General features: G+C 42.4%; 1 protein-coding gene across 4 annotated transcripts in view; it reads right to left on the bottom strand.

Annotated features, from left to right (window-relative positions):
• SMC5 (structural maintenance of chromosomes 5) overlaps positions 1 to 27107 on the bottom strand; it is a 344009-nt gene that overhangs the window by 96978 nt on the left and 219924 nt on the right. For all 4 annotated transcript variants that reach the window (XM_073543725.1, XM_073543726.1, XM_073543723.1 and 1 more), the window contains 2 exons: positions 26327 to 26449; positions 10120 to 10245 (listed from right to left, as the gene is read on the bottom strand). In XM_073543725.1, the coding sequence (XP_073399826.1) occupies positions 10120 to 10245; positions 26327 to 26449 (249 nt within the window). The remainder of the gene's footprint in view (positions 1 to 10119; positions 10246 to 26326; positions 26450 to 27107) is intronic.

The following is a 27107-nucleotide window of genomic DNA, read 5'->3' as shown; positions in this document are numbered from 1 at the left end:
CCGCTGTCATGAACCGCTTGATCCAGCGGTGTTTGGCTAGGTCTTGGCTTTCAACTTTTTTGAAAGGTCCGGATTACCTCATCCGACAACCCTTTGGCCCTCAGAATGTTGGCCTCAGTAACCAAGCTGCTAGACATAACTTGGTTGGGTTAAGGTGTAGTAATGGACCCTGGAAAAGGAGGTCGGTCTTCTGGGGTAGAAGCAAGGGACCTTCCTGGGGCATGTCCAACAGAGCGCTGTACCAGCTTCGTCCTGGCCACATTGGAGCCACCAGGATTGCCGTGACTCCGTCCGCTCTGATCTTTTGTAACGTTTTTGCCAGCATCGGGAATGGTGGAAAGGCGTAGGCCAGTCTGAAGACCCATGGATGGGGAAATGCATCCGTCCCCTGGGCTCCGTACGTGGGACTGAGGGAGAAATAGGTCGCTGCTTTTGTATTTTGCGCATTCGCGAACATGTCGACCTCTGGGTCTCCCCATCTCGAGGCTAGAGCCTGGAAGACCTCTTGGTTTAGACACCATTCTCCTGGATGGACGTCAGTCCTGCTCAGGAAGTCTGCCTGGATGTTTTCCGACCCCTTCAAGTGTACCGCAGAAATGGATAACAGGTGCTTCTCTGCCCAGAGGAAGATCCTTGCTGCTACCTTTTTTAGACTGGCGTACCTTGTGCTCCCTTGGTGTCTGAGATATGCCACCGTGGTCACGTTGTCGGAGTATATCCGAACATGATGGTTCTTGACAATGGTTGATGCGGCCTTCAGTGACTCTTCCACCGCCGTCAACTCCCTTAGGTTCGAAGATCCGGATCTTATGTTCTGGGGCCACTGCCCCTGCAAGTATGAATCCTCTACCACGGCTCCCGAGCCTCTCAGATTGGCATTGGTACATAATATTCTTAGAGGAAGCTGATCCCAGCTCAGCCACCACCAGAGGGTCGATTTTACATGTCCTGGAAGTGGAACCCTCTTTGATAGGTTGTTTGGGTGCTTCCTCGTGTTAATCAGGACGTATGACTGGAGGACTCGCGTGTGAGCTTGTGCCCAGGATACCGCCTGAATGCACGCTGTCAGGGAACCCAGGATGGACATGGCGTCCCTCAGCGTCGGTGCCCTTTGGTCTCTGAACCGGATTATTCTCTGCCGAAGGTCTTTTTGACGATCTTCGGGAAGAAAGGACGTCCTCTTTTCTGAATCCAAGAGGATCCCCAGGAATTTTTTCCTCGGGGAAGGATAGAGGGCCGACTTCTGGAGATTCGGTATCCACCCTAGGGTTTCGAGTATCTGTAGGGTTCTCGATATGACCTGGTTCAGCCGGGTTACCGATGGGGCGACGATCAGCAGATCGTCTAGTTACGGCACAATGCATATGCCCAGAAGCTGAATGGCGATGACTGCTTCCTTCATGATCTTCGTGAACACCCTTGGTGCTGGGGATACCCCAAACGGCAGGGCATTGAACTGGAGGTGGCTGATTCCTTGGTCGTGGGAGATCGCGAACCTCAGGAACTTCCGGTGGTCTGGATGAATGGGAACATGGTAATACGCCTCCCTTAGATGTATTGTAGCCATCTGCCAGCCTCGCCCAATAAGAGGGATCGCTGATTTCACTGACTCCATCTTGAACCTTCGGTACTTGATGAAGTGGTTCAGGGGCTTTAGGTTTATTATGAGCTTGTGCTTTCCTGTGGGTTTCTTTATCAGGAACAGGCGAGCGTAATGTCCTCTGCCCGCCTCTTGTGGAGGTACATACGAGACCACTCCTTCCCGTAGAAGTTCTTCTATCTGAAGCAACAGGACTTTTTGCAGGCTTGGGGACTGTGCCGGGGCAATTCTTAGGGCATGCGGGGGGTGGGGGTGCTCGAACTCCAGTTTCAGCCCAAATTGTATGGTGTGCAGGACCCACCGGTTCGAGGTCGTGGCCTGCCATTGGGCAAGAAACTGTGTGAGTCGACCCCCGACCCGGGAGTCACTGCTTCTCCGGGGGCTGCAGCTGTTGGGGCACGAGGATGTTTCTTCCTTTACCCCCTTTCGGGTAGCTCCAACGACCCGTCTTGCCCGTCCCTCTGAATGCCTTCGGAGAGGCCTGTTCTCTTCAGGGATGAAAAAAACGCCTTTTGGTGGATTTCTGCTCTGGCAGTGACTTATTCTTGTCGGAAGCCTTCTCAAGGATATCATCCAGGACAGGCCCCTGGAAGGGGATGGCGCAGAGTTTCGTCTTGGAGGTGATGTCGCCCCCCCCACGACTTCAGCCACAAGGCTCTCCTGGCCGAGTTTGAAAGGACTAGGGACCTTGCTGCCACCCGTACTGTTTCTCCTGAAGCATCAGCTAAATAACCTGTTGCCTTCTGGAGGATTGACAGGGAGTCTAATATTTCCTCTCTTGGGGAACCCCCGATAGGTGGTCTTCCAACGTACGTAGCCAGAAAAACAAAGATTTGGCTACGCAGGTGGAAGCAATATTTGCTTTGAGCAGGTTCGTAGAAGCTTCCCAGGACTTTTTAAGCTGGCTTTCTATTTTGCGATCCATCGGATCTTTCAATTGGGACGCATCCTCAAAGGGCAAGGACGTTTTCTTAGTGACCTTAGACACTTGGACGTCTATCTTAGGGATCTCCCAAATAGAACTATCACCTTCTAGGGGAAACCGATTTTTTAGCTCAGAAGGCACCGTAAGTGCCTTCTCGGGGGAGGACCACTCCTGAGCTATTAGGTCCTGTATAACCTCATGAACCGGGAAACCCTTTCTACCTCAGGGTTTCAACCCCCCAAAGATCTCATCCTGGACTGAGAGCCTGACCTCCTCCTCCTCCAACCCCATGGTATTGCTTACCATGGAGACTAACTCCTACATATCCTCTGAGGAGAAATAGTATTTTTTTGCATCATGACTGGAGGCGGACGTGGAGCCCTCATTTTCCCAAATATCTTCCGATCCTGAGGAACGGACTTCACCCGAGTCTGAGTCGGCTTCCATAGGAGCCCTTTTCCTCTTTTTTGGGGCAGGGTCCTGGGCCACCGGGGTTTGGGCTGCTATGGAGGTTTGAACCTCCTGCCTAATGAGAGTTTTTATGCTGTCAAACAGGGAGGGTTGCTCGGTGCGCAGGATATTTTGCGTACAAGGTTGGCCTAACTTCTTTTTGTAGTCAGAAGGAAACCTGGCACCACATATACCACACTTGCGGGGGTTTTTAGGGATAGAGGCCTTGTCTTCCTGCAAGAAGAAGAAAAGGCTTACTCAGACCTGTGCCACCAACTATTTGACAGGCAAGGGACCGGCCCTGCTACTCACTGTAGGAGGGGGAACGCTGGGCTCCGTAGATGCTGCAGTTGAGGGCTTCTCACCATCCATGTCTGCACACACCACAGACACACTGCGCTTACCTGGAGCTGCTGCACCCTTTTAACACTAGAACTACTGATGGAGTCATTTTGACTCCTTTCGTTTTTTATTTCTCTTCTGTGACTACATTTTTCAGAATTCCGGCTTGAAACTCGGTGACTTTTCCTCAAATATGATGTGAAAAAAGATTTTGTGAGAATAAATAATTTTGGTGAAAAATTTGCGTGTTTTTTTCAAAATTTACCAAGAACTACTGAAGGGAGTCATTTTGACTCCCTACTATATTTTGAGGTCCTTTTGTCACTAAATGTTGCTATAAAGTTTTGTGCATAATTTTTTCACTCTGTCTTATTTACCCTGATGTTCATATAGATGTAGTTCAATTTACATGTCAACTTTTCACATTTTCCTTGTGTTTTACCTGCTTGTATTACTGTGTAATACTGAACAAAATAGCTTGTTTACTCTAGACTCTTATCTTATCAGATTTGATGAGAAATCTACTCGATCGGAGAGACTGCAAACGGACAAGTTTGCTCTATTTTCTACTGTGTGGGACAGGTTTATTGAAAATTGTATTGCGTGTTACAAACCTGGCCCATACATAACGGTGGATGAGCAACTTTTCCCAAGCAAAACTAGGTGTCCATTCACGCAGTACATGCCTTCCAAACCAGATAAATATGGCCACAAATATTGGCTAGCTGTTGATAAGGAGAGCAAATATCTGGCAAATGGCTTCCCTTATCTAGGCAAAATATGACACACGCCGTGCTGAGGTCCGTTTAGCTGACCATGTGGTAATGAAGTTATTGGACCCGTTTTTGAAAAAAGGTCGCAATGTTACAACCGATAATTATTTTACTTCAGTAAAATTAGCTAAACAGCTAAAAAGCAAAGGAACAACCATCGTGGGAACACTGAACAAGATAAGGCGAGAAGTGCCTAAAGAAATAAAATCCATGAAAGAGGAATTGTACAACACTAAAGTGTTTAGAAATGAAGACAATTTTACACTTACAGTATATCAAGGAAAGCCCAACAAAAATGTTGTCATTTTGAGTTCCGTCCATCCAGATGTTGTTGTTGCGTCTGATTCCGCTAAAAAAACTCCAGAAACGGTAAAGTTTTACAATGAAACAAAATATGGAGTAGATGTAGTGGATCAGATGGCACGAAAATATACCACACGAACATGCACAAGGAGATGGCCTGTTCATGCATTTGAAAATGCCTTAGACTTTGCGGGTATAAATGCATGGATAATATTCAAGGAGATTACCCACCAAAAAATGTCACGCAAGGCATTTTTGCCAACGCTTGTGAGAGAGTTGAGTGGTCCTTATGTCACAGATAGGGAAAAGGGTTCCACGTCCCAAGTTTCTACATGCTCAGAAGTGATGGTTCAAACAAAATTTTGCCAGATCAAAGAAAAGTGCAAGAAAAATAGATCTGTCGGCAATTGTAAGACTTGTGGTAAGTCTTTGTGTGGGCAATGTACTGCCATAAATCAAAGGCAATGCCTAAAATGCGAAACACCAAATGTTTAGAAGGTGAATTCTGCGCCATATTTTCATTTTTATGCTCCTCCACCTACATTTTCTCTGCTTTTTGTTCTTCAGTTGTTGTTGAATAAAAAAAAATGTTTGAAAAACGTCTATTATAATTATTGTTATTTTCTGTAGAAAAATAAGAAAAGCAGAAAAAAAACAATCAAAAGCATTACTGTTGGATCTCACAATAATAATACATTACAAAAAATATAATTATTAATAAATAACCACAAATGAAACTCTAAAAATAAACGAAAACAAGCAAGGAGTCAAAATGACTCCTTTCAGTAGTTCTAGGCGGGGTCACGAGTCTAGTAGTCCTAGTGTTAAGGATGATGCTGCGTTCTTTTGCTGGGTGCTCCTCCCTCGTCCCTGGGGAGGATACCGCTCGACCCCCGCCTCCATTGGATTCATTTCCCGGGTCCCCCAGGTGCCGGCGCGCGTTTCCCCCTTACAAGACGCCGGAGGCTGCAAACCGGAAGTGCGTGTCACCGCTACTTCCGGTCGATTGCCCGCCCCCTCTGAGGTGCGCGCGGCTCCAATGCAGCGCTGGGAGGAAGGAGGAAGCCGGGGAGCTATGCAGGCCCCCGGCAGGCACCATACCGCCCCGCTTTATCCCGGAGGGCGCGGGAGGGGCAGCAGAAGTCCCGAGTCACACCGCGGTGGAGACGGGAGCAGCCCATGGAGGAGGAGAGGCGAACCCCCCGACCTCGGCTGCCCAGCTCGGTGAGTAGATAGGGGCTCCACTCGCTGGCCACGGCAGCCCCTTGTGACCTCTTCATGCCCCGATAGGGGACAGGAAAAACACTGAGGTAGCAGGAAGGAGAGGGTTATTTAACTTCTTTGTGTTCCTGTCCCCTATTAGGGCGGGGAGACAACCTCCAAGGTGGCTGTCGTGGAAGGTGACTAGAGAAACAGTGTTTAGAAATAAGAGAATAGATCGGACATACTGTATATGCATTTATTTTTATTATCTATTTTTTGGGGGTGGAAAAAGAGGTGATTTGAAAGTATGTTTTTGTTTGTTTTTTTTCAGCCAATATTTTGTAAAACTTTTTTTTTTTTTTTTTTCTTCTTTTACACTTTTTACTGTTCTCATTAGTCCCCTTAAGAGACTTAAGAGACTTAACGCTGCTATTTTCTGATCACTGTGCTATATACAGCAGTATTGCTGCATATAGTGAAAATCACGAGCTCGGCCACAGGCTGGGTTTCTAGGGTGCTCTGTAATGACAAACATGCTGTCATAGCAAACCATCGGCGGCTCATGATCACATCATGGGCGTACTGATGGTCGGATGGAGTGACACTCCCACATTCTGACAGTGGGACACAACAGAATAACAATCGCCTGAGGAGCTTCGTGACACCCACGATTGTTAGAGGCAGGTCCTGGCTGTAACAAATCCTGACTATAATACACCACTTCCAACTTGACCCACACATGTACGGCGGATATCGTGAAGGGGTTAACAAACAGAAAAAGTTGTATAGGTGGCTTAAAACTGAGTGAGGAACAGCTACATAAAGGTGAGATTATGAACCCTCAATGTAAGACACCAGGTAATATGAATACATGAAATAATAAATATCCTTATTTCTTATCCTAATACTGGTTCATAGTCAAGTCTGCCAATGCTTAATCAGGTATCATATACTTGGATAAGGCATAAGTATAGAATACTGTTTACTAGTGTACTTATTACATATGACTTTTGTAGTTTAGACATTTAGGTACACAAAGGTGAAGTTATGGAAGATAGTTCCATTTCATGGATTACCCACCATAGTGAAACTGAACCCATTTACAAGGCACCAGACAGTTACACTGCATCAGCAAAGTCTCCAAAGCAAAATTTTCAAAGTGGCAACATTTTCAAGCATCAATTTTTACCTCCTCATGGCATTACGATCTTATACATGTCCCTCGTTGATTCCTTTGGACACTGATCAGACAGCGGTGAGTCGGGTTTACATTGCCTGCTCCTTGATATAATTATGCATATATTGTACATTTCTATATTACTAAAGGTATCATTTTTTATTCGCTGCTTCTGCTTTTATCCTCTTGACATTTTCTTCAGATTGAGAGGTGGCTCATTATACCTCAGCAGCATTTTTTGCATCCATGCCATATATTTACTAATATATTATATCCATATATTTATATCTTAATTGCTGGACTTCTGTGCCCCAGACTTCTGCTTGCTGTTCTGCATTGAAGTAGTTTGTTATTTACAGTACAGACCAAAAGTTTGGACACACCTCATTCAAAGAGTTTTCTTTATTTTCATGACTATGAAAATTGTAGATTCACTCTGAAGGCATCAAAACTATGAACACATGTGGAATTATATAATTAACAAAAAGGTGTGAAACAACTGAAAATACTGCATGCCTTATATTCTAGGTTCTTCAAAGTAGCCACCTTTTGCTTTGATTACTGCTTTGCACACTCTTGGAATTCTCTTGATGAGCTACAAGAGGTTGTCACCGGAAATGGTTTTCACTTCACAGGTGTGCCCTGTCAGGTTTAATAAGTGGGATTTCTTGCCTTATAAATGGGGTTGGGACCATCAGTTGTGTTGTGCAGAAGTCTGGTGGATACACAGCTGATAGTCCTACTGAATAGACTGTTAGAATTTGTATTATGGCAAGAAAAAAGCAGCTAAGTAAAGAAAAACGAGTGGTCATCATTACTTTAAAAAATGAAGGTCAGTCAGTCCGAAAAATTGGGAAAACTTTGAGTGTCCCCAAGTGCAGTGGCAAAAACCATCAAGTGCTACAAAGAAACTGGCTCACATGAGGACCTCCCCAGGAAAGGATGACCAAGAGTCACCTCTGCTGCGGAGGATAAGTTCATCCGAGTCACCAGCATCAGAAATCGCAGGTTAACAGCAGCTCAGATTAGAGACCAGGTCAATGCCACACAAAGTTCTAGCAGCAGACACATCTCTACAACAACTGTTAAGAGGAAACTTTGTGCAGCAGGCCTTCATGGGAAAATAGCTGCTAGGAAACCACTGCTAAGGACAGGCAACAAGCAGAAGAGACTTGTTTGGGCTAAAGAAAACAAGGAATGGACATTAGACCAGTGGAAATCTGTGCTTTGGTCTGATGAGTCCAAATTTGAGAACTTTGGTTCCAACCACCAAGTCTTTGTGCGACGCAGAAAAGGTGAACGGATGGACTCTACATGCCTGGTTCCCACCATGAAGCATGGAGGAGAAGGTGTGATGGTGTGGGGTGCTTTGCTGGTGACACTGTTGGGGATTTATTCAAAAATGAAAGCATACTGAACCAGCATTGCTACCACAGCATCTTGCAGCAGCATGCTATTCCATCCGGTTTGCGTTTAGTTGGACCATCATTTATTTTTCAACAGGACAATGACCCAAAACGCACCTCCAGGCTGTGTAAGGGCTATTTGACCAAGAAGGAAAGTGATGGGGTGCTACGCCAGATGACCTGGCCTCCAGTCACCAGACCTGAACCCAATTGAGATGGTTTGGGGTGAGCTGGACCGCAGAGTGAAGGCAAAAGGGCCAACAAGTGCTAAGCATCTCTGGGAACTCCTTCAAGACTGTTGGAAGACCATTTCCGGTGACTACCTCTTGAAGCTCATCAAAAGAATGCCAAGAGAGTGCAAAGCAGTAATCAAAGCAAAAGGTGGCTACTTTGAAGAACCTAAAATATAAGACATATTTTCAGTTGTTTCACACTTTTTTGTTAATTATATAATTCCACATGTGTTAATTCATAGTTCTGATGCCTTCAGAGTGAATCTACAATTTTCATAGTCATGAAAATAAAGAAAACTCTTTGAATGAGGTGTGTCCAAACTTTTGGTCTGTACTGTATGTTGATCATTTTCAGCCTAGTACTGCCTCTGTTCTATTTTATCATAGCTCTTATCGGCAACAACACTGTAGTACTCTTATGGCCATTGTAGTTTTATTTGCCCTACATTCTCATTACTACTCTTTTTTTTTCTTTATGTCTGCATACAATATTGGTGTGTTGCTTGAACAGCATTTTAGTGTGCTGCTTTAATATTCATTTATTGTCTAGTCACTATTGTTGTACCCTTGTTGACAGGTGTGTATGATCCACCAGCTGCTTTAATTGCTTGTGAGTATTTTTTCCATACATTATTCATTAAAGAGAACCTGTCACCATGAAAATGCAGTCTATTCTGCTGGCATCATGTTATAGAGCAGGGGAGCTGAGCAGATTCATATATACAGTAATTTTGTGAGAAAAGATTCAGCATAACCTGCGTTTTAATCATTTAATCTTCTGCTCTTTTGGGTCCAGTGGGTGGTCCTATCAGTGACTGACAGCTTTCATTGTATAAGAGGTAGCTGTCAGTCACTGATCGGACCGCCCACTCCACACAAAATCCCAGAAAGAGCAGAGGATTAAATGATTAACTCCTTCACCACCTTAAAATTTTCCATTTTCATTTTTTGCTCCCCTTCTTTCCAGAGCCATAACTTTCTTATTTTTCTTTATTTTTCTGTCAATATGGCCATGTGAGGGCTTTTTTTTGCAGGATGAGTTGTACTTTTGCAAGACACCATTGATTTTATCATATAGGGTACTGAAAAAAGGGAAAAAAATTCTAAGTGCAGGGAAATTGCAAAAAAAAAAAAAAAAAAAAAAAAGTTCAATTCCACAACAATTTTTTTTTCTTTACCATGTTCACTAAATGCTAAAACTGACCTACCATTATGATTCCCCAGATCACTAGGAGTTCGTAGATACCAAAGATGTATATATATTTTTTCTAGTTAAATGGTGAAAAAAAAAAAAAAGTTGTAAAGAAGAAGAAAAAGGCGCCATCTTCTGAGAATCATTGTGTCTCCATTTTTTGGGAACTGGGTCTGGGTGAGGGTTTACTTTTGCGTGACAAACTGATGTTTTTAGCAATGCCATTTTGGGTTAGATATGATGTTTTGATCACCCATTTCATTTTATTGCAATATTGCGACGACCAAGATCATGATACGAGCAGAAATGTCTAATTTCTTACTAATCCACGACTTATGTATGCAGCATCATCTTTAGGACAGGATTTAACACTCAGGTTTCAAACACACATTTCCATTTACTGAAAGCAAGCAGAGAGCTTACAAACAGATGATTTGAAGAGCAAAGTGCAACAGAAATTTTCATACATAAAGCCAGAAAACATATTCACTATCTTGTGGAGAATGGGTACTTACAGTATGAAAATCTTCAGGGAAGTCATCATCTTGTCCAAGGTTGCATATTTGTCTTGCCTTTTTCAGAAGACCCTTACAATGTTCCAACATATTCCGCTTCTTTTCATCTACGGCAGTAAACTGATGCTAATAGAAAAAAAAATTAAAACCCAGATGAACGTCATACAGTACAAAGAAAAGATCACATCTTTAACTCTGTCTTGTGCATTCAATATATTTGAAGCGATACTTTTTGCAACATGCCTAAAAAATATATATTAGTATAAAGGTATGGTGGCATAAGACAATATTTTAACATGTACAGTTTAGAATGCTAAAAAAGATAAACACTAAAATAAATATTAGTGATGAGGGAGTGATGATCGAGCGTGTTATCCGAGTATATTGGCGTGCTCAGATAATTTGTTCGAGTCCCTGTGGCTGCATGTCTCTGTCTGGGAAGGACCTAATTAGTTGCATACTTTTTATTGTTCTATATTAGTGATGAGCGAACGTGCACGGATAACGTGTTATCCGAGTATTTTGGGCGTGCTCGGATAATTTATTCCAGTCCCTACAGCTGCATGTTTTGCGTCTTTAGGCAGCTGAAACACATGGGGGACAGCCTGTACGCTAGGGAATCGCCACGTGTTGCAGCTGCCTAAAAGACACAAAACATGCAGCTGTAGGGACTGGAATAAATTATCCGAGCACGCCCAAAATACTCGGATAACACGTTATCCTAGCACGTTCGCTCATCACTAATATATAACGATAAAAAGTATGCAACTAATTAGGTCCTTTCCAGACAAAAAAAACTGAGCTGCTGGTTGTATTGCAGGGAAGGAAAAAGCAACTGTATTTAAAGAATAAGATATAGCGAGTGAAAGAGCTTGGTATGATTTGGCTTAAAGGGGTACTCCCATCTCCAAGATCCTAGCCCAAATATGTAGTAGGTATAATAATATTAGCAAATAAGTTTTACCTCTATACAAGTCACTAGTGTTGCAGCACTTAAAATACTGTGTACAATTTTTGGTTCCAGTGTAAAAGAAGGACATAGCTGAACTAGATGGGTGTAGGGAAAAAAAATGAAGGTTATTAAGGGAATGGGTGAACTGTAGTACCAAGACAGGTTATCAAACTTGGAGATATTCAGTTTGGAAAAATGAAGGTTTAGGGGTGAACTTATTAGAATGTACAAATATATAGCGGAATCGTACAAAGATCTTTTACACCTAGGCCTGTACTGATGACATTTATTCCTTTATGTCTAGTGCACACATGTCAAACTCTGTCCCGTGGACCAAACCTGGCTTGCAGAGTGAGTATATTTGGCCCGTGATGCCGACACTGCATCTGACATCTCAGCGCAGTGGGGGGCGATGACGTCACTACAACGCACCAGAACAGTGCTGTGCTTCAGAGTGCTCGCTGCCAAAACCAGAGCAGCAAGGGAACAGGGAGAGGTATCTGTTTAAATGTGGGGCACATTATTCTGTATGAAGCACTATGTGGTGCCATTATACTGTATGGAGAACTATATAGTGCCATTATATTGTATGGAGCACTATGTGGTGCCACTATACTGTAAGGAGCAATATGTGGTGCCACTATAGTGTAAGGAGCACCATGTTGGGCCATTTTACTGTATGGAGCACTATATGGTGCCATTATACTGTATATAGCACTATCTGTGCACATTATACTGTATGGAGCACTATGTAGTACCACTATACTGTAAGGAGCAATATGTGGGGTCACTATACTGTAAGGAGCACTGTGTTGGGCCATTTTACTGTACAGAACACTATTCGGAGGCATTATACTGTATGGAGGACTATGTGGGGACATCATACTTTTTCGAGCATTAGGTGGGGGAATCATACTTTTTGGAGCACTAGGTGGGGGCATTATACTGTATGAAAGGCAATACAGGACCTATTATACTATATGGAGGCTTTATACTGTATAGAGGACTATGAAGCCATTATACTGTAAGGGTTGCTGTGTGACCCCATTATACTGTATGGGGAACTATTTGGGGTTCATTATACTGTATGGATCACTATGTGGGGTCAATTATAATGTGTGGAGGGCTATGTGGGGATTACAGCTGAGGAATCATATTGTGATGGGGTTACAATACTTTGCTGAGGTGGGGACTGAGGGGGAAGGGGGATACAGTAGGGATATCATACTTAGCATGTGGAGAGTATTCACTGTAGGGGTATCTTACTGTGTTTGGGGGGCACTTTTGTTGGCACCATAGTTTATTACCTGTATTATTCAAGGTTTGTTATTATATATTTAAATTACCGTATATACTTGAGTATAAGCCGGCCCGAGTATAAGGCAAGTCATCTAATTTTGCCACGGAAAACTGGGTAAGCTTACTGACTCGAGTGTAAGCTGGGCATACATTGTTCCCTGTCCTGCTATGCGTGGCTCCCGCGTGCTGTCCTGGTATACGTGGCTCCCCCATCCAGTGCAGGTATGCATGGCTCCCTCATGTAGCTGTCCTGGTATGTGTGGCTTCCCCCTCTCCTGTACTTGTATGTGTGCTTCCTATTACAAGAAAAAAAGCAAAACATCCTACTCATCCCTCCTCCAGCGTGCCCTCGCAGTATCTGTTGGTGCCTGCTTCTAGCAGCTTTTCCTGTTCCTGTGCTGAGCGATCACGTGGCGCCGCTCATTAAGGTAATCAATATTCCCTCCACCCATATGGGAGTGGAGACGTGTGCATATTCATTACCTTAATGAGCGGTGCCATGTGATCGCTCAGCACAGGAACAAGCAGTGCTGCTAGAAGCCGGCACAAACAATACTCCGAGGGCACACTGGAGGGGTGAGTAGGATATCTTCTTTAAGTCAGTGGCTGCAGCTGTCACTGCTATAAGAGAAATGAATATTCACTTCTCTTTAGCAGTGGCACAGACTTTAGCCACAGCCGCCGGATCCTACCTCCTGTGACCCCCTGCTCCACCTCTCCCCCTCCGGCTTTCTGGGACAACTGACTCGTGTATAAGCTGAGGGGGGCATTTTCATCACAAAAAAATGTGCCGAAAAACTCAGCTTATACACGAGTATATATGGTAAGCTATTGAGCCACATGTTTTTGCTGCTATTATGACATATTATGTTATTACAATAGTTTATTCTAAGATATATCAATTAAAATGTACTTTGTTCGCGGGACAACCCCTTTAAGTTTTTCCATATGAAAAGGTTCATTATTATATTTGATAAGGAAAAACTTCCTCAATTGTAGACTTTTTTAACCCCCTTCCTACATTAGACGTACTATTCCGTCCATGTGACCTGGGACCTAAGTCCCAAGGACGAATAGTAAGTCTAGCGCGATCAGATGCGCTCACGTTGGGAGCGCAGCTGATCGCGGCCAGGTGTCAGCTGATTTTCACAGCTGACACCAGGCACTGTGTGTCAGGGGCGGTCACGGACCGCCCCGGACATGTTAGCCCCTGGCACACTGCGATCAAACACGATCGCAGTGTACTGGGGTTTAGGAAAGCATTGTCAGGGAGCGGGCCCCCTCCGTGCTTCCCTGAGACCCCCACAGCAGCGCTGCTGCGGGGGTCTCCTTCCCTGCAGGTCCCCGAATCCAAAATGGCGGCGGGGACCTTCAGGGGCCTGCAGGGAGGCGGCTTCCTCATGCCTGCAGCACTGCCTGTGACAGATCGCTGATCTGTCACAGCGATCTGTGATGTGACAGATCAGCGATCTGTCACATGACAGTGATGTCCCCCCTGGGACATTGTAATAAAGTAAAAAAAAAAAAAAAAGACTGTGTAAAAATAATTTATGAAAAAAAAATAGCTAAATAAAATTAGAAAAAAAAAATATTCCCTAATTCATTTTTTGAAAATTAAAAAAAAAATAAATAAAAGAACACATTTGGTATCGCCGTGTCCGTAACAACCCGCCCTATAAAACTGTCCCACTAGTTAATCCCTTTATTGAACCCCTTAAAAAATAAAAAACGAAGCAAAAAATAAAGCTTTATCATGCCGCAGAACAAAAAGCGCAATAAAGCGCGATCAAAAAGACTGATATAAATAACCATGGTACCGCTGAAAACGTCATCTTGTCCCGCAAAAAACGAGCCGCCACACAGCGTCATCAGCGAAAAAATAAAAAAGTTATAGCTCGCAGAATAAAGCGATGCAAAAATAATTATTTTTTATATAAAATTGTTTTCATTGCATAAAAGCGCCAAAGCATAAAAAAAGACATAAAAGAGGTATCGCTGTAACCGCACTGACTCGAAGAATAAAAGCGCCTTATCAATTTTACCGCACGCAGAACGGTGTAAACGCACCCCCCAAAAGAAATTCATGAAACGCTGGTTTCTGTTCATTCTTCGTCCGAAAAATCGGAATAAAAAGCAATCAAAAAATGTCAAGTGACCGAAAATGGTACCAATAAAAACGTCAACTCGTCCAGCAAAAAATAAGACCTCACAGGACTCGGTGGGTCAAAATACGGAAAAATTATAGCTCTCAAAATGTGGTGATACATAAACGTCTTTTAGCGTGCAACAGCTGACAAAAAACCCCCCCGCTATAAATAGTAAATCAAACCCCCCTTTATAATAAAATAAAAAAAAATGTATTTATTTCCATTTTCCCATTAGGGCTAGGGTTAGAGTTAGAATTGGGGGGTTTCCACTGTTTTGGCACATCAGGGGCTTTCCAAACGCGACATGGCATCCGATCTCAATTGCAGCCAAAAAAGTCAAATGGCGCTGCTTCCATTCCGAGCTCTGCCATGCGCCCAAATAGTGGTTTACCCCCACATATGGGGTATCAGCGTACTCAGGACAAATTGCACAATAACTTTTAGGGTCCTGTTACTCTTGGGAAAATAACAATTGGGGGTGAAAAGATCATTTTTGTGGAAAAAATATGATTTTGTAATTGTACGGCTGTACTTTATAAACTTCTGTGAAGCCCTTGGAGGTTCAAAGTGCTCACCAAATTTCTAGATAAGTTCCTTGGGGGGGGTCTAATTTCCAAAATGGGGTCACTTGTGGGGGGTTTCCACTGTTTAGGCACATCAGGAGCTCTCCAAACTTAACATGGCATCCGTACTGAATTCCAGCCAATTTTGCAGTGAAAAAGTCAAACGACGCTCCTTCCCTTCCGAGCTCTGTCATGCGCCCAAACAGTGGTCCCCCCCCACATATGAGGTATCGGCATACTCAGGACAAATTGCACAATAACTTTTCCAGTCCAATTTCTCCTGTTACCCTTGGTAAAATAATAAAATTGAACCTGAAGTTATTTTTTTGTGAAAAAAAGTTAAATGTTCATTTTTTTTAAAAACATTCAAAAAATTCCTGTGACACACCTGAAGGGTTAATAAACTTCTTGAATGTGGTTTTGAGCACCTTGAGGGGTGCAGTTTTTAGAATGGTGTCACTTTTGGGTATTTGCTGTCATATAGACCCCTCAAAGTGACTTCAAATGTGATGTGGTCAGTAAAAATAAAATGGTGTTGTAAAAATGAGAAATCGCTGGTCAACTTTTAACCCTTAGGCTACGTTCACACGTAGCGGAACTCTCGCGGAAATTTCCATTCCACGGGAAAATTGCATTTTAAATTCCCGCGAAAAAACTAGCATTTTGCAAGCGCTATTAGCTTGCAGAATTGCTAGCGTTTTCCAAGCGATCTGTAGCATCGCTTGGAGAACTGATTGACAGGTTGGTCACACTCGTCAAACATAGTGTTTGACGAGTGTGACCAACTTTTTACTATTGAGGCTGTCTATGCGGCATCAATAGTAAAAGATAGGATGTAAAAAATAATAAAAAAAAAAAAATATATTGTTATTCTTGGCTTCCGGCGTCCTGCGCAGCCTTCCCGCCTCTCTCCACGCTCCCGGTCCAGTAACCTTTGCGAGAATTACCGCGATGACGTCCGTTCTCGCGGGATCGCGATGTCTCGCGATGACGTCGCGCGAAGGACCGCGAGACTTCGTGATCCTGCGAGAACGGACGTCATCGCTCGCATAGGATTACTGGGAACGGGAGCGTGGAAAGAGGCGGGAAGGCTGTGCGGGACATCGGAAGGTGAGAATAACAAAATTTTTTATTTTAAATTCTATTTTTTACAGGGATATGGTACCAAAAGCCCAGAGGACAGTCTCCTCTCCTCCGAACTGTGGGTACCATCCGCAATTGTTCTGCTTACTTTTTGCATGGTGTGCACAGCCACATGCGGGAAATAAGCGGAACAATGCATTCCTATGGGTGCGGGATCGCCGCGATTCCACTAAATTAATGAGCATGCTGCGGTTTTTTTTTTTTACCGCGAAGCGATTCCGCCGCGGTAAAAACCGCAGCATTAGCACATCATTGCGGAATCCCATAGGAATGCATGGGATGCTTATTTTTCGCGGTTAAAACCGCCGTGAAAATGCGAAAAACCGCCACGAGTGAACATAGCCTTATAACTTCCTAACAAAAAAAAATTTTGGTTCCCAAATTGTGCTGATGTAAAGTAAACATGTGGGAAATGTTACTTATTAAGTTTTTTGTGTGCCATATCTCTGTGATTTAAGAGCATAAAAATTCCAAGTTGGAAAATTGCGAAATTTTCAACATTTTCGCCAAATTTCCATTTTTTTTCACAAATAAAAGCAAGTTATATAAATGAAATTTTACCACTAACATGAAGTACAATATGTCACGAGAAAACAATGTCAGAATCAGTGGGATCCATGGAAGCGTTCCAGAGTTATTACCTCAAAAAGGGCCAGTGGTCAGAATTGTAAAAAATTGGCCCGGGCATTAACATGCAAACCACCCTTGGAAGGGGTTAAAAAATAAATATCAAGGTTGTCCGGTGTTTTTGTCCAAGTTCTTATATTTTGGCCCTCTGTATATTTGAGATGGACATCCATGGTCTAGAACAAATATGTCAAACTCAGGACGGCGGGCCCGATCCAGCAAGAAAAAGACAAAATGTGTAATGGCACGCTCCCTTGTTACTACAAGGCTGTTTACAACACGCCCCATAGTAAAGCACTTCCTGACTGTAATTAATCTGAGCCTGAAGTTCCCTCCTCGTCTCCCTTTATGCTCTCCCATACATCTCAGTGGGCTACCCTTCATCTCCTCCACAAGCATGGCACAAGTATGCTATTGAGCTGTTGCACTCATGCAATGATTTAATAGTAAAAAAAACACAAATGGAGATGAATGACCTGGGAAGGGTATGTTGTCTAGGCCAAAAGGGACAAAGCTCCACTAGAAAGTCAATCAAACTTAGCTTTTTATTTTACTACATTAAACTAGTTATGTTATGAGGCAATTAAAATGACAATTTGCCATAAATAGATTAGATTATACACATACTGTATATCAAAGAATTTAATCTACTTATGGCAAATTAGAATTGTCAACATGGATTGGCAGATTTCTGTGTATGGTGTACATGAGCAGAAAGTGGTCACTCAGTGCTGTGGGCAGGGCTATACAGAGCGCAACAATCAGACAACTGCTAGATCTGCAGCACATAATTATGATAAAATCACTGTTTTATATCAAACTGTGCAGTAAGCGATACATTGCTGGAATAAACTTCTCTGCCCTATATTATGCTGCCTTTAGGCTGTGTGCACACGCTGCGGATTAGGTGCGGATTCATCCGCGCGGATTTTGTAAAATCCGCAGGTGAAACCGCAGATCAAAAGACCTGCGGTTTTACCTGCGGATTGCTCTGCGGTTTTGCCCTGCGGTTTATCATCTCCTCAAATGGAGGAGATGGCAAACCGCAGGAGAATCCACAGAAAGAATTGACATGTCAATTCTTTCTGCGGATTGAAAACCGCAGATAATCCGCGTGGAAAATTCCGCACCGTCTGCATTGCGGTTTTTGATTCCCATAGGGAATCATGGTACTGTACACCAAAACCGCTGCGGAACCGCAGCAAAATCCGCAGCGTGTGCACACAGCCTTAGATGTACTAGAAAAAAACCTGGTGACATAATCCCTTTAAGTTTTGCTTGTTACAGAGTCAATGTTTTAAGCAAAACTTAAGTTTATATAGCTAGACGTGATACCACACTTAAGGATAGGTGTCTGAGTACACCTTATGCAAATAAATGAGCAACTGTACTATATACATGCAGTGTAGGCTACATCAATGCAAAAGCCCATGCAATCAGTAGTAAACTGTCTGTGGAAGAAAAAAAAGGTTACCACATAATAGAAATCAGCTTGCAATGTGCCTAGATAATGATATGACCACTTGCCCTAAAACCTTTGCCCGAATGTCAATGACTAATGTTAGTAGGCAGATCTCCAGGGGAGCCCAAATCGGCCATTTTTGTTTTGTGATCCCTCACGCGGCATCAAGGCTAGTGGCAAGATGGAGAGAAATTAAAACAAGGAATGTACATAATTTTATTTTAATGTATTTTTAGTCAGGTGAATAGCATTTTAAAGCGAGTGTACTCTAGATGGCCAATGAAGAAGCACAAGAGCAAGTGAGGTACCACACTGCATCAAAGAAATCCTTACAGGAACAAGCTGGTGGACCAAATCTACAGGGTGGAGGACACATGGGGTCTACCACACCACTACATTTCTAACTGGGAAGGATGCCCAGTTAAAAGGGAATCAGAGTGATTGACCCTCTTTTTCTCCCCTTTGGGATATGATGTGACCTTTCTGCTGTACTTGGAACAGGTGACTAAATGGCCACAGCCGGTTTATACCATACGTAGACAATGGCAGGGCCAAGACCGTTGCCGAGATAGTTGTTAGGGCTTAGCTAACGCTGCTAGCTGAAGGAAACAATGCTACACTGGGGCAAGACTGACAGGAATGAACTAACCCTATTCCACAAGAAAAATATGATACACATGAAACGAGGCCAGATCGGTTTCTTCCCCATCCATCGTTTACGAGAGGCAGCTCATCAGATAGCAGAAGACGCGAAGAGGCATTAAACAGTGTAGTTCCCTAAAGTTGGAAGCCATATGGGAGCAGAGAGAACAGCGTGATAGCGCAGGATTGGCCACTGCTATTAGTGATCTGTCTTGCGCAGTTCTGGCCTAGGTTTTGCATAAGTCGATGGCCTAATTTTTGTGGCTATTTGTGCCGAATGTAAGAAAAAAAACACACAAAGACCTTGGGAGGATAGCCTGAATGGGCCAATGTAGGGATGGTGGAGCCTCAACCTCTTTGCTTTGGGTCTCCTTTACCAGCAGTGTCACCAACTCAGTGACTGTCCTGGGATTGAGGCATGTGCTACGAAAAAAGGAGAAAGGGGCAGGGAAGAAGGAAGAGTAGCAGGAAGCAGAGTAATTAGACTGCTTCAATCCACTTCACCTTCTTGGAAGAGAGGGCATCAGTGTGATGATTGAGCACTGGCCATTTGTGGATAAGTAAAGAGATCACATCATCCCAGTTTCCCGCCTTAACCCTTTACCACCGAGGGTGGTTTGCATGTTAATGACAAGGCCAATTTTTACAATTCTGACCACTCTCCCTTTATGAGGTAATAACTCCGGAACCCTTCCATGGATCCCGGTGATTCTGAGCCTGTTTTTTCGTGACATACTGTACTTCATGATAGTGGTAAAATTTATCTGATATAACTTGCGTTTATTTGTGAAAAAACGGAAATTTGCAGAAAATGTTCAAAATCTTGCTATTTTCCAACTTTGAATTCCCATTCCCTTAATCAGAGAGATATTTCACACAAAATACTGAATAAGTAACATTTACCACATGTCTACTTTACATCAGCACTATTTTGAAACCAAAATTTTATTTTGTTAGGAAGTCATAAGGGATAAAAGTTAAACAACAATTTCTCATTTTTACAACACCATTTTGTTAGGGACCACATCACATTTGAAGTCACTTTGAGATGTCTATATGATAGAATACACCCAAAAGTGACACCATTCTAAAAACTGCACCCCTAAAGGTGCTCAAAACCGCATTCAAGATGTTTATTAACCCTTCAGGGCTTCACAGGAATTTAAAAAAAATTAAAAAAAAATGAACATTTAACTTTTTTCACAAAAAAATTACTTCAGATCCAATTTTTTTTTTTTTCCCAAGGGTAATAGGAGAAATTGGACTACAAAATTTGCTGTGCAATATGTCCTAAGTACACTGATACCCCATATGTGGGGGTATATGGGGTAAACCACTGTTTGGGTGCATGGCAGAGCTCAGAAGGGAAAGAGCGCCGTTTAACTTTTTCAATGCAGAATTGGCTGGAATTGAGATCAGACGCCATGTCGCGTTTGGAGAGCCCCTGATGTGCCTAAACAGTGGAAACCCCCCATAACTGACCCCATTCTGGAAACTAGACCCCCCCCCCCCCCCAAGGAACTTATCTAAATGTGTGGTGAGCACTTTGAACCCTCAAGGGCTTCACAGAAGGTTATAACGTAGAGCCGCAAAATTAAAAAAAAAAAAATCACATTTTTTCCACAAAAATGATCTTTTCACACCCAATTTTTATTTTCCCAAGGGTAACAGGACCCCAATAGTTATTGTGCAATTTCAATCATATTTTTTCAACAAAAATTATTTTTCGCCCCCAAATTTTTATTTTCACAAGGGTAACAGGTGAAAATAGACCACAAAAGTTGTTGTGCAATTTGTCCCGAGTACGCCAATACCCCGTATGTGGGGGTAAACCACTGTTTGGGTGCACAGCAGAGTTCAGAAGGAGCGCCGTTTGACTTTTTCAATGCAGAATTGGCTGGAATTGAGATCGGACGCCATGTCGCGTTTGGAGATCCCTTGATGTGCCTAAACAGTGGAAACCCCCCACAAGTTACACCGTTTTGGAAACTAGACCCCTCCAAGGAACTTATCTAGATGTGTTGTGAGAACTTTGAACCCCCAAGTATTTCACTAAAGTTTATAACGCAGAGCTGTGAAAATAAAAAATCATAATTTTTTTCCACAAAATATGATTTTTTAGCCCGCAATTTTTTATTTTCACAAGGGTAACAGGAGAAATTGAACCCCAAGACATGTTTTCCAATTTGTCCGGAGTATGCTGGTATCCTATATGTGGGAGGGAAACCACTGTTTGGGCACACGTCAGGGCTCGAAAGAGAAGTAGTGACTTTTGGAATGCAGACATTGATGTAATGGTCTGCGGGCATCATGTTGCGTTTGGAGAGCCCCTGATGTGCCTAAACAGTAGAAACCCCCCAAAAGTGACCCTATTTTGGAAACTAGACCCACCAAGGAGCTTATCTAAATGTGTGGTGAGCACTTTGAACCCCCAAGTGCTTCACAGAAGTTTTTAACGCAGAGCTGTGAAAATAATTTTTTTTTTTTTTTTACAAAAATGATTTTTTTTAGCCCCCAATTTTTTATTTTCCCAAGTGTAACAGGAGAAATTACAGAAAAAGAAATCCGGCACTCCCAAATGCAGAAAAAATAGTTTAGTTTTATTCACAGCTTAATAATACACAGTGTGTACATTCTATTTGTTATGTTTCGGTCACTATCATGGACCTTCTTCAGACAATGGCAAAACCTGTAAATATTCCAAAAAATGACACTGTGGGTTCAGAATAGCGTGTAGCAACGTAGGCAAGCTGCTCACGTGGAGCTGTGAGAAGGGCAGGAGGAGGAACAAAGCGCTGACTGAGATATGATGTATCACTATGGTGCAAAATTGCTGCTTTTTTTGTTGCGGTCTCAGTTATACGGATCATAGAGACCCCAGAGAAATTCCGACTCTGGGGGAAGCTATTTACTTTTCCTCAGCATCGTTAATTAACGGCGCTGTGGTTTAAGTACCCTTAACTACCGCCGTTAAAAGGTGTATCGGTGTTCATTAAGGGGTTAATCTAGCACTGTCAGAAACTCCTGTCTGTAATATCACTAAGGGCTCTGGGAAAGTAAAGGTATTATAAACTTGCAAAGTAACTATTTGGGATGAATGTATCATGGCGCACAAGAAAGCAGTTGAGGCCCTTGATCGCACCTTGAAAGACCTGCGGGGAACTGATCGTTTAATGGGGGGAATTGTAATTTTTGCAGGTGCCTTCAGCAAGACATTACCTGTTCTTAAGGGAGCAACACCAGCGGATGAGCCGAATGCCTGTCGAAAATCTTTTTATCTGTGGATACATGTTCAGAAGCAAACTCTTACTACTAATATGCAGGTTCATTTGATGGGAAATACAACTGCGGACAAATTTAGACACCAGCTACTAAGCCTTGGAAATGACAGGTTCCCCAATGATTCCACTACTGGTCTCATTTCCGTTCCGGAAGATTTTTGAGAAATGACATCTTCGGTAATGGAAGTTATTGACCAAGTTTTCCCTGATATTTGTAACAATTTTAACAACCATCAGTGGCTTTGTGACCGTACTATCCTAGCGCCTAAAAATGATAATGTCAGCTCCATAAATATAATAATTCAGAGAAGGCTGCCTGGTCTAGCGACCACATACATGTCCATTGATTCAGTCATGGAGAGTGAACAAGCCTTAATGTATCCATTGGAGTTCCTGAATTCTTTGAAGTCTCCTGGAATGACACCGCATAAGCTCACTTTAAAAATAGGAGCCACAATAATTTTGCTTCAGAACCTTGACCCACCAAAAATGTGTAACGGCACAAGATTGTGCATTAAGAGTCTCATGCTCAACGTTATTGAAGCCACTATTCTTATGGGAAACTCTAAGGCCTCTTTCACACTTCAGTTTTTTGTGTCAGTTAAAATCCGCCAAAAAGCGGATCCGTTCCTAACTGATGTGAACGGATGTCACAGGATCCGTTTTTTGACGGATCCTCAGAATGAAGAATTTTAAAGGAACCGCTGGCCGGGAAGGAGAGAGAGAGAGAGGAGAGAGAGAGAGGAGAGAGAGAGGAGAGAGAGAGGAGAGGAGAGAGAGAGGAGAGGAGAGAGAGAGGAGAGGAGAGAGAGAGGAGAGAGAGAGGAGAGGAGAGAGAGAGGAGAGGAGAGAGAGAGGAGAGGAGAGAGAGAGGAGAGAGGAGAGGAGAGAGAGAGGAGAGAGAGAGAGGAGAGAGAGAGGAGAGGAGAGAGGAGAGGAGAGAGAGAGGAGAGAGAGAGGAGAGAGAGAGGAGAGAGGAGGAGAGGAGAGGAGAGGAGAGGAGAGAAGAGGAGAGAAGAGGAGAGAAGAGAAGAGGAGAGGAGAGAAGAGGAGAGAAGAGGAGAGAAGAGGAGAGAAGAGGAGAGAAGAGGAGAGAAGAGGAGAGAAGAGGAGAGAAGAGGAGAGAAGAGGAGAGAAGAGGAGAGGAGAGGAGAGGAGAGAAGAGGAGAGAAGAGGAGAGAAGAGGAGAGAAGAGGAGAGAAGAGGAGAGAAGAGGAGAGAAGAGGAGAGAAGAGGAGAGAAGAGAAGAGGAGAGAAGAGGAGAGAAGAGGAGAGAAGAGGAGAGGAGAGGAGAGAAGAGGAGAGAAGAGGAGAGAAGAGGAGAGGAGAGGAGAGAGAGAGAGGAGAGAGAGAGAGGAGAGAGAGAGAGGAGAGAGAGAGAGGAGAGAGAGGAGAGAGAGAGGACAGAGAGAGGAGAGAGAGAGGAGAGAGAGAGGAGAGAGAGAGGAGAGAGAGAGGAGAGAGAAAGAGACATGCCCTTCAATTTTAAGCGTCTGCAGTTCCCAATCCGACTTGCATTTGCTAGGACTATAAACAAAGCTCAAGGTCAATCACTTAAAGTAGCCGGCATTAATTTGGAGAGCCCATGTTTTTCACATGGACAGTTGTATGTTGCTTGCTCTAGAGTGAGTAACCCCAAAAATCTTTTCATATATGCACCTGAAGGTAAAACCAGAAACATTGTTTACCAAAAAGCACTACAATAGATAGTTGTCTAACTGCAAACCAATTTTACTCTTTTGTCCCTGAAGTACTTATAGATTACACTGGAGGGAGGGGGGAAGGGTTGCACTATGTTGTTAATTGGGTGCAAATGTTTTATATGTTTGTGCAAGGTGCACAAATTTTCATTTTTCCTAAAAAATATTTCAAACAATAGTTGTAATAGTTTATAATAATACATAATATGTATTGAATACGTAAAATCAATAAAAATGTTGACATTACAAAAAAAAAGTTGTTGTTCACGTCAATGTTACGACAAATTAGTAAAATGCCAAAATAATAAAAATTTAAAGTGGAAATTTTTTTTTTTACTGTAGCACTCTGAAAATGTAAATTTCAGGGCGACACTGAAAATTTTACCGTACTTTAGCTACCATAACCAACAATTTAACATTTTCCGCAAGCGAAGCCGCCGGTTTTCTACTAGTAACTTAATAAATATGACCTATTTCATCAGCATATTGTCTGCCTCCATGGACATTTCATATATTTCATATTTGATATGCCTTAATGCAATTGAGTGCAACCATTTCCTTATTTTGATATGTAAGCTGTTTTTTGGTATGCACCTATTCAGACTAGGATGTGCCGTCAGTTTTTTCTGTCATTTGTATGTTAGCTTTCTGACTGAGCACTCTGCCCTTCATCAAGCTGTGATTTTAATTACATCCAATCACTTTTTGGTTCCTATCTTCCTATAAATATAGGCTTTATCTTGTTATTAGCCAGTAGTTCATATGAGGCAGTTAGAATAGGGACCCGTTCAATGAGATCACCTTGACGTTGGTGAATGGGCTCACATCTTTTGGCCAAATTTTGTGCTAAGTATCTCATATGTTTTTTCTAAATTCCAAAAGCCATTATGCTATTCAAATTTCATATATTTCATATTTGATATGCCTTAATGCAATTGAGTGCAACCATTTCCTTATTTTGATATGCAAGCTGTTTTTTGGTATGCACCTATTCAGTCTAGGATGTGCCGTCAGTTTTTTCTGTTATTTCCATGGATAGCTAAACCAGATTTAGCTCTGTGTCTACAGGAGGGGTAGAGTTGGGTAGAAAAAGCCACTGTGCCGGGTCAGCCTTTTAGTAATAGCAACTTAAACCAAGCTCAATTTTTGTATTTTCTTTGTATTTTTGCATGCTGTGCAAGTCAGGGCATGGCCTCCCTCCCTTGAGCTGGAAACTACATTTAAGAGCTTCCCTAGACTGGTGTCCACAGGTCAGGACCTGGTCCATTTGTCTGCCCATATTCACACTGAGGTTGACTCTGACACATGATAAGGTTTTAATATTAGACAGTGTAGGACCGCCCCGATTAGGGTCACCTTGTCAACGGTGGGACGGCTTTTATGCTATTTTTGATCAAAAACAGTATTACTAAGAACTCTGTTATTTAAATGAACTTTTATTTTTTACTTATTTAGTTACAGCAGGATTTTTGCTCATTTTGTGTCTTGTAGGTTTTTTATGCTTTATGGCCAATGTGAACATGCATACCAACTTAAACAAAGCTCAATTTTTGTGTTTTTTCTTTGTATTCTTGCATTCTGTGCAAGCCAGGGTGTGGCCTCACCCTCTTGAGCTGGTAATTACATTTAAAGGCTTCATCAGACTGGTGTCCACAGGTCAGGACCCGGTTAATTTCTCGGCCTGTATTCACACACTGAGGTCAACTGGTGTTCACAGGTCGGGACCCGATCCTTTTGTCTGCCTTTATTCACACTGAGGTCATCTCTGACACATGGTAAGGTTTTTAATATTAGACAGTGAAGGACCGTCCTGATCAGGGGTCACCTTGTCGACGGTGGGACGGCTTTTATGCTATTTTTGATCAAAAACAGTATTACTAAGAACCCTGTGTTATTTAAATGCAATTTTGATTTTTACTTATTTAGTTACAGCAGGGTTTTTGCTCATTTTGTCTCTTGTAGTTTTTTTATGCTTTATGGCCAATGTAAACATGCGTTTATGTGCTGTATGTATACCAACTGAAACCAAGCTCAGTTTTTGTGTTTTTTCTTTTAGTGGTAGCATCCTATACCCAGGTACCGGTGTCTACCTAATTACATGAACAAGGTGGAATTTCTATCCAAAAATTTTTTTTTCCTTTACTAACAAAAGAATTTCAGTACTAAAAAGCTAGGTTAATACAAAGTGCAAAGATGTGTTTTTTTTCACATGGAATAGCATATCTGAAACAAAACCGATAAAGTGAACAAGAAGCATTCATACTTTACAAAGATGAAAAAAAACTAAAAAGTTGAAAACATTTTTTTTTAAAAAGCATTCAGGAGCATCTGAAGTAGAAATAACTCATCTAGCCATAAATTGATGTAATTTAAGCATGTAAAGCTTGTTACCTCCAATTCTTTCAGTCTGGCTGTAGCCTCTTTGTACTCATATTCAACTTTGTTTTTCTTCCATAGAATACTTGTATTTTCCAAGGCGAATTCTACTTTTTCTTTATTTAGCAGCATGCACTTCTGGAATTAAAAAAAGGGAAACAGAAAACACATTGACTAGGCTGTTCTGGACCCCACTTCCCAGAGGAAGAAGCTTTGCTCCTATATGAGCCACATAGGCTTGTCAAACATTCAATCAAGCAGTAGATAAAATGAAGTACTTTGACAGAGCATGTGTTGGCTAGGTACTGTGTGGCCTTTATTCCAGCATTTGTTTATTAAAACTCTGAAATAAGGACATTCTTTTCTTTAGAAATAAACTTCTATGGCATATGGCTTTTGTCCCTCAGAAACAGGGTTGTGGAGACGTTAAGTCAAACCTTCGACCCCACAATTTCTCCGACTGACTCCACAGCACTGGTCACTACTGAGCATGTACATAAACTGCAGCACAGATTCATCTCATTTATTAGCCGAGATACTTAGATCAGGAGCAGAACAGACATTTCATAACTTTCCCAAATTCTTATGAAGTCTGAGTCTGTCCAAGTTATACAGACTCTGACTCCACCAAAATGGACTCTGATTCCGGGGCCCTTTTCAGAAATACAAAGAAAACACACGCATATACAGTATATATATATATATATATATATATATATATATATATATATATATATATATATATATATATATATACACATATACATACATACAGTGGCTTGTGAAGGTATTCACC

Source organism: Dendrobates tinctorius, unplaced genomic scaffold (assembly GCF_039654945.1).
Source record: "Dendrobates tinctorius isolate UK_male_01 unplaced genomic scaffold, ASM3965494v1 ptg000134l, whole genome shotgun sequence".
Classification (NCBI taxonomy): domain Eukaryota; kingdom Metazoa; phylum Chordata; class Amphibia; order Anura; family Dendrobatidae; genus Dendrobates; species Dendrobates tinctorius.
Note: the sequence above shows the minus strand (reverse complement) of the source record. Positions and strands in the feature narration are given on the sequence as shown.